Source organism: Triticum urartu, chromosome 3 (genome assembly GCF_003073215.2).
Source record: "Triticum urartu cultivar G1812 chromosome 3, Tu2.1, whole genome shotgun sequence".
Taxonomy (NCBI): domain Eukaryota; kingdom Viridiplantae; phylum Streptophyta; class Magnoliopsida; order Poales; family Poaceae; genus Triticum; species Triticum urartu.
The window spans coordinates 9,280,358-9,287,620 of record NC_053024.1 but is presented as its reverse complement, the minus strand read 5'-3'; the positions used below and the strand labels follow the sequence as shown (position 1 = coordinate 9,287,620).

The 7,263-nt window shown below is 47.1% G+C and overlaps 1 protein-coding gene across 3 annotated transcripts; it reads left to right on the top strand.

The window, feature by feature from the left end:
• Positions 1-847: 847 nt before the first annotated feature.
• LOC125542361 lies at positions 848-3,942 on the top strand. Of its 3 annotated transcripts, none has more exons than XM_048705371.1 (4): positions 848-1,506; positions 1,583-1,680; positions 2,313-2,610; positions 3,871-3,942. In XM_048705371.1, exons 1-3 carry the CDS (start codon positions 1,480-1,482, stop codon positions 2,581-2,583), a joined length of 396 nt encoding a protein of 131 aa, XP_048561328.1. In that variant the 5' UTR covers positions 848-1,479; the 3' UTR covers positions 2,584-2,610; positions 3,871-3,942. The 3 variants fall into 3 exon arrangements, with proteins under 3 accessions (XP_048561328.1, XP_048561329.1, XP_048561327.1); XM_048705372.1 differs by lacking the exon at positions 3,871-3,942 and having other exon boundaries at positions 2,313-2,375; positions 2,480-3,384; XM_048705370.1 differs by lacking the exon at positions 3,871-3,942 and having other exon boundaries at positions 2,313-3,384.
• The last annotated feature ends 3,321 nt before the right edge of the window (positions 3,943-7,263 follow it).

Sequence of the window (7,263 nt, the reverse complement as noted above, 5' to 3'; positions counted from 1 at the left end):
TGACTCCAGTGTAGTAGGGCGAGAGAGAGGAGGCCAAGATGATCGACCCCGTCGGCGGCGCGGCGAACTACAGTGTGCACGGAGGCAGAGGACACAAGAAAGCGGTGTGCGCGCCATTGCAGCGTTAGTGCAGTAAGAGGACGACAGAGAATAGGCCGAGATGAGCGACGCCGAAAACGACTCTGGTGTAGTAGGACGTGGGCAAGGAGATCAAGGGAAAGGGCTTCGACGTCGAGAGGGACGGATAGGAGGGCTTTGAGCAGAGGACATAGGAGCTCGACATGGTGGTGTCAATGCAGTAGACTGCTGCTCAAAGAGAGATTAAGCTACGATCGTCAAAACCAAAAACTTACAACACGAATATTGTGAGGAACTGCGAGATTAGGCTGTTGGTCAAAGAAAATTTCAAATGATCAATTGTGCGCGACAAATTTGACAAAATTTGTCCAAAATAGCTCCAAACGGTAATATGAAATTAAGAAATTACGGCGGACAAAACTACGAACCGATCTCCTGAATCGAGAAATAAGGATTCCAGTCATCCTCCCGGCTCCTCAGCCGTTTGGGATTCCTGGCCGTCGGATCGACCCATGGAACGACCTCGTCCGTCGGATAAAAAAAAGTTACCGCTGGAATGAATAGTTACTCCCGTTTCGTGCCACCGCTCGTAAATAGTCTGCCCCGCCGGGGGCATTTTCGTCATTTCGCCTGCAGCTGTATAAAACTTGACCACCCGCGTGGAGATGACCTAGCCCGCACTCGCGCCCCCTCCCTCGTCCTCACCGCCCCGCCCGCATCGCCCCGTCCTCTCCTCTCCCTCTCCCGCCCGCATCACCGCCGCCCCGCCCGCATCGCCTCGCCCTCTCCTTTCCCTCTCCCTCCCTCAGTCCTTGCCGCCCCGCCCCGCCCCGTTTGGATGCCCCCGCTCGCCCCACCCTCTCCTCCCTCAGACCTCGCCGCCCGCCCACATCGCCGATGCCCCTCAGACCACGCAGTGGTGGACCTCTCTCCTCCCACGCCCGCGTTCTTCCTCCCCCAACACGCCCCCACTCGGCCCCGCATGCCTAGGCGTCTTCCACCAACCACGGCGACGGCGCAGCGGCCACGGAGGCGGCGGGTCAGCAGCGCCGGTGATGGCGTCCGTGGCAGCGGTGGAGGGCGCGGCCGCGGCGCTCCGTTCGGTGTTGTTGCGCGCGCATCAGGCGGCGACGCGGCCTGGGCGCGCGTCGGAGTCGGTGCGCGTGGTGGCGGTGAACAAGACGAAGCCCGTGGGCGTCATCCACGGCGTGTACGACGCCGGCCACCGCTGCTTCGGCTAGAACTACGTCCACAAGCTCATCGACAAGGCCCCCCAGGTTGTACCCCCAGCTGAGAAGAATGAAATTTTTATCCCCTTTCACCGCGTGAAAGAACTGCTGATTGGAACGTGAATGGAAAACAAGTCACTCTCTCTCTCTCTCGTGCTTCTGCTCGCCCGGGATGCAGCTCTTCAGTGAGCTCGACAAGGTCTGTCTTCTCTTCCCCATCTCTCTCTCTCTCTCAAATCCCCAGCGCTCACATTTGGTCTGCTCTTCTCTTGTAGATGTGCTTGAAGAAAAGGGCCATTGGATTGTACAGGAAGAATGGGATGTTGTTCTTTGCTGCTTCACCTAGCCTTGCTGCTCGACCATGTTGCCCCTGGTAAGCTTGATGCTCTCCATCCTCCTTAGATTTGTATATGTCTGCTGCTAAAACAACAACCACCACCAATTAGCCTGGCATGCCACTGTTTGGGTATTTAATTGCTGCACCATTCCAGTTGAACTGACATATCTCTCTCATGAGGTTTGCTTGTGTTATGTTCCTTTCCACTAACATGAAATTAACTGTGATGTCCTTCTAATTATCTTGTACCAGGAATTTTAGCTAGGACATAAAAGGCATAAAACCTTGAGGAAGGAATTGTGTGTGCCGCAACTGGATAATTTGTGTGAGTTGGATGTATCGTTAGGTGACCAACCTGAATTGTTCTTATTGTTGTTGCATATGTGAAATGAAATTTCTTCTCTTGCTATGTGCTAGCCTGCAATACATGATAAGCACACCTGTCACCATTGGTTCATGTTGTACTATTGAGACATACTGATTAATTTATGGTCTTCCACTCCATTATCCCCTTTTGATTGTTGGTTTGATGTACTCTGCTATGATGCTTCTTGGGTCTATTTAGTTAATTTTTGGTGCTCTTGCTTTATTTACCTCTGCTATGATCTATGTTTTTAGATATATTTGTTTAAACCCTTCTGATTGTCGCTCTTCTTTGTCTTTTGCAGGTGTTGTTGTTGTGGGTTGGTGCTGCTGCTGTTGCAGGGGCAGCAGTGTCTCCAAGCAAACAGGTTGTTGTGTACCTACGACATATTTCTGTGCTCCTGGATGTGCTACATCACCTCATCCTCTCATTGGCCGCCTCGGTGCCCGTGGCGTTCGTGCTCATCGGCAGGACGGTGCAAGGTGCAACTCCGATGCAGCGGCGTGGATGTGCGGTGTAGGAAGCGGTTCCTCGCCGGCTGGACGGCGTTCAGGCGCAACCCCGGCGCCCACTAAGTACTGCCTCGGCTACGACCTCCTTCAGTGAGCTCCATCTTCCTCCTGCTCTGCTTCAGCTACTGCATGGGACATGGCTAGGGCTACGATGATCAGTTATGGCTGATATAGGCATGCTCTCGAGCAATCGAGGCAATTGTTGTGGGTATTAATTTGGATCCCCCCTCATTTCTTTGAGCTATTTTGATCACGTTCTTATTTTAGTGACTCTGTCCTTGGATGGTCATTTCTGCTGAGTGATAACGAGGGCAGTTTCACCCTCATAAGAACATATTGATCTGGTGATCCATCAAGAAATCCATCGAGAAATAAGGATGCCGGTCATCCTCCCAGCTCCTCAGCCGTTTGGGATTCCTGGCCGTCGGATCGGGTGGCTTGATCGGATTTGGGCCGTCGGATCGACCCCTGTAACGACCTCATCCGTCGGATAAAAAAAGTTACTGCTGGAATGAATAGTTACTCCCGTTTCATGCCACCGCTCGTAAATAGCCTGCCCCGCCGGGGGCATTCTCGCCATTTCGCTTTGTCTGTGGCGGTGGCGTTCGTGCTAGGGCGATGATGATTAACTGTGGCTGGAATAAGTGTGCCTTTGAGCAATCAAGGCACCTTTTGGTATCAAGTTGGATCCTCCCTGTTGTCTCTAGAATCCTTTTTGATCCTGTGATACCTGTTGATCTGTCCTTGGATGGTCATTCTTGTTGAGTGATAACCAGGGCAGCTCCATTGTGTAAACAGATTGATCTGGTGATAAGAGATGACGGGGTAGGTTATATGATTGAGGAAAGGCGAATCTGAGCCCACTATGCAATGAACACTAAACCCTTTTTATTTTTATTTAAAGGTGTTGCTTATTTATGCTCCAGTGTTTATAGCCGTTTAAAGTAAAGTTTTCTTCTCTCTCGTACCTTTATTGTTTGTTGTTGTTCTTTGATTTAATCTGGTTAAGAGTAAGTTGCACTTTGTTATACTAGAAAGACTCACTCCCAGCAAGTTATCGGTTGAATGACTTGTTTTAATTCGTTGTGATACTATTACTTCTATTTTTTTGCAAGTTACCGGTTGCAGCTATTTGTTCATGCTACAGAAATTAATACTACAGGATTTTTTTTGAGATTTTTCTTGAGATAATGTTGGATTGTTCATGTAAAGAGTGACCGAGGTAGCATGTCCCGTTTTGTATCCATAAACAATTTTTGACTGATGTGATTAAGTTGCTTGGTTAATCCGAGCCATTGAGCGGACATTTCCTTACAGATGACCTTCTGCTTTCTTATTTTGACAAAATAGACAAGCTGGATGCAGTTGCCGCCACTCATGTTGCTACAGGGGGAGTGCGCGCAGGGGGGGGGGGGGGGGGGGGGGGGGGGGGGGGGTGCGGGTCAAGGTGAGCTCATCGGCACCGCTGCTGACCGGCAGATCCAGGCGCACCCTCTCGATGCACGCAGGGGGGTGATCTATGACGACCTCCTGGGCACGACACCGCTGGAGACGGTGAGAAACACACACTCCATCCACCATCGGTCACCGACAGTAGCAGGACAAACCATCGCCGTAGCCGCCAGGTGTTTATATTCTCTAGCTGGTTAATGTTTTCTTTCTTGGCTGTAGTGTATTTGGCATTTGAGGTGATCGCAAATAGGAGTTGGGGCAGAAAAATGTCGTTTTATTTCCTCTCATGTGACTAGCCAGTTTTGCCTTCATGCCCAGAGTCTTGCAAGTTGTACCCGTGTCGAGAATTGCTATGGTTTCTTATGTCTTTGTTTCATGTTTATTTCAGGTTTTGCTTTGTGGCCTCAAGTCCAGCGTATCCTTGGTTTTATATTGAATAAATGCCTGCAGTTTGCACTCATTTCTGTAACATAGAAGTTTATCCTGCTCCTCTTCATCTTATGCTTTGTAGTGGACTTGATACGTATGTTTAGTGTCTATGCCAATACCTGTGGTTCTGAAGTGTATTTGAGATGTATTTTCCTTCTGGAAAGGCCACACTATTCCTTCCAAGTATATTCATAGTAAATGAGAATGCATGTGTTTCCTGTATGTAATAGTGCGACACACGCATTCTTATTTACAAATTGAATCATGCTACTCTGACATCAGAGACCTGTAGGTTTAGTTTTTAGTTAAAGCAGTATCTACTAGGTATTGTATATGCAGCACCACATTTTGGATCATTCAATAGAAGTTAGGTTCAAGTTCAGATTGTTTAAGTAGCAGGTTGTAACATATGCACACCCCTAAGGTATACTAGCCAGTGTTTGTTAGTATGGCAACGTGTGTCGTACTCCCTCCGTTCCTAAATATTTGTCCTTCTAGACATTTTAAATGACTACTACATACGAATGTATGTGACATATTTAGAGTGTAGATTCACTCATTTTGCTTTGTATGTAGTCACTTGTTGAAATGCCTAGAAAGACAAGTATTTAGGAACGGAGGGAGTAGTTGTTAGGAGCCGCTGGTGAGTTCATCTTCTCTTCATTTTTCCACTCCATTCTTTTAACACTTAATTTTGTTGTCCTTTCTTACAGATATTCATTGTTTCTTCTTTTTATATGTTCAAACTGTAATGGAGATGAAATGCACATGTATATCCTTGATAAAGATCTCTGTAATTTTTAAATGTGCTGACAAGGACAGTGCTATTGCATTTGAATCAACAAGTTGTTGAATAATATGGTCTCCTTGTGCTTACCTGCAAATCTGTCGTATCTTATATTTGTTGGTTGGTTGATTGTCTCAACCATCAGTTGAGAACATATAGATTTTCAGTTTACAAGTTAAGGGGTTTGGCTGGTCCCTGTGCCTTCTTTATTCCTTTGTGCGTGTGTTTCGTCGGGGATCGTAGCAGAATTTTAAAATTTTCTATGCATCATCAAGATCAATCTATGGAGTAATCTAGCAACGAAGGGAAGGAGAGTGCATTTACATACCCTTGTAGATCGCTAAGCGGAAGCGTTCAAGTGAACTGGGTTGATGGAGTCGTACTCGTCGTGATCCAAATCATCGATAATCCTAGTGCCGAACGGACGGCACCTCCATGTTCAACACACGTACAGCCCGGTGACGTCTTCTACGCCTTGATCCAGCAAATCCAGTAGCAGCACGACGGCGTGGTGGTGGTGGAGGAGCGCGGGACTCTAGCAGGGCTTCGCCAAGCGGACTCAAACATGGCCGAGACAACTCTCCGGTCAATAACCAAACAGCGGGATCTGGATACCCATGTTGGCTCCCACATACTCCACGATGATCTCATCGGATGAACCACGATGTCAAGGACTTAATCAATCCTGTATACAATTTCCTTTGTCTATCGGTACGATACTTGACCGAGATTCGATCGTCGGTATCCCGGTACCTTGTTCAATCTCGTTACCGGCAAGTCTCTTTACTCGTTCCGTAACACATCATCCCGTGATCAATTCCTTGGTCACATTGTGCACATTATGATGATGTCCTACCGAGTGGGCCCAGAGATACCTCTCTGTTTACACGGAGTGACAAATCCCAGTCTCGATTCGTGCCAACCCCACAAACACTTTCGGAAATACCTGTAGTGTACCTTTATAGCCACCCAGTTACGTTGTGACGTTTGGCACACCCAAAGCACTCCTACGGTATTCGGGAGTTGCACAATCTCATGGTCTAAGGAAATTATACTTGACATTAGAAAAGCTTTAGCATACGAACTAGACGATCTTTGTGCTAGGCTTAGGATTGGGTCTTGTCCATCACATCATTCTCCCAATGATGTGATCCCATTATCAACGACATCCAATGTCCATGGTCAGGAAACCGTAACCATCTATTGATCAACGAGCTAGTCAACTAGAGGCTTACTAGGGACATGCTGTTGTCTATGTATCCACACATGTATCTGAGTTTCCTATCAATACAATTCTAGCATGGATAATAAACGATTATCATGAACGAGGAAATATAATAATAACCAATTTATTATTGCCTCTAGGGCATATTTCCAACAGTCTCCCACTTGCACTAGAGTCAATAATCTAGTTCACATCGCCATGTGATTAACACTCACAGGTCACATCGCCATGTGACCAACATCCAAGAGTCTACTAGACTCAATGATCTAGTTCACATCACTATGTGATAAACACTCAAATAGTTCTAGGTTTGATCATGTTATGCTTGTGAGAGAGGTTGTAGTCAACGGGTCTTGCCATATTCAGATCCCTATGTATTTCGTAAAACTTTATGTCATATCGTAGATGCTGCTACCACGTTCCACTTGGAGCTATTCCAAATTATTGCTCCATTATACGTATTCGGTATCTCTACTCAGAGCTATCCTGATAGGTGTTAAGCTTGCATCGACGTAACTCTTTACGTCGAACTCTTTATCACCTCCATAACCGAGAAACATTTCCTTATTCCTCTAAGGACAATTTTGACCGCTATCTGGTGATCCAGTCCTAGATCACCTTTGTACCCTCTTGCCAGACATGTGGCAAGGCACACATCAGGTGGGGTACTCAGCATGGCATACCGTATAGAGCCTATGACAAGAGCATAGGGGACGACCTTCGTCCTTCCTCTTTCTTCTGGCGTGGTCAAGCTTTGAGTCTTACTCAACTTCACACCTTACAACTCAGGTAAGAACCCCTTCTTTGACTGATCTATTTTGAACTCCTTCAAAAACATGTCAAGGTGTGC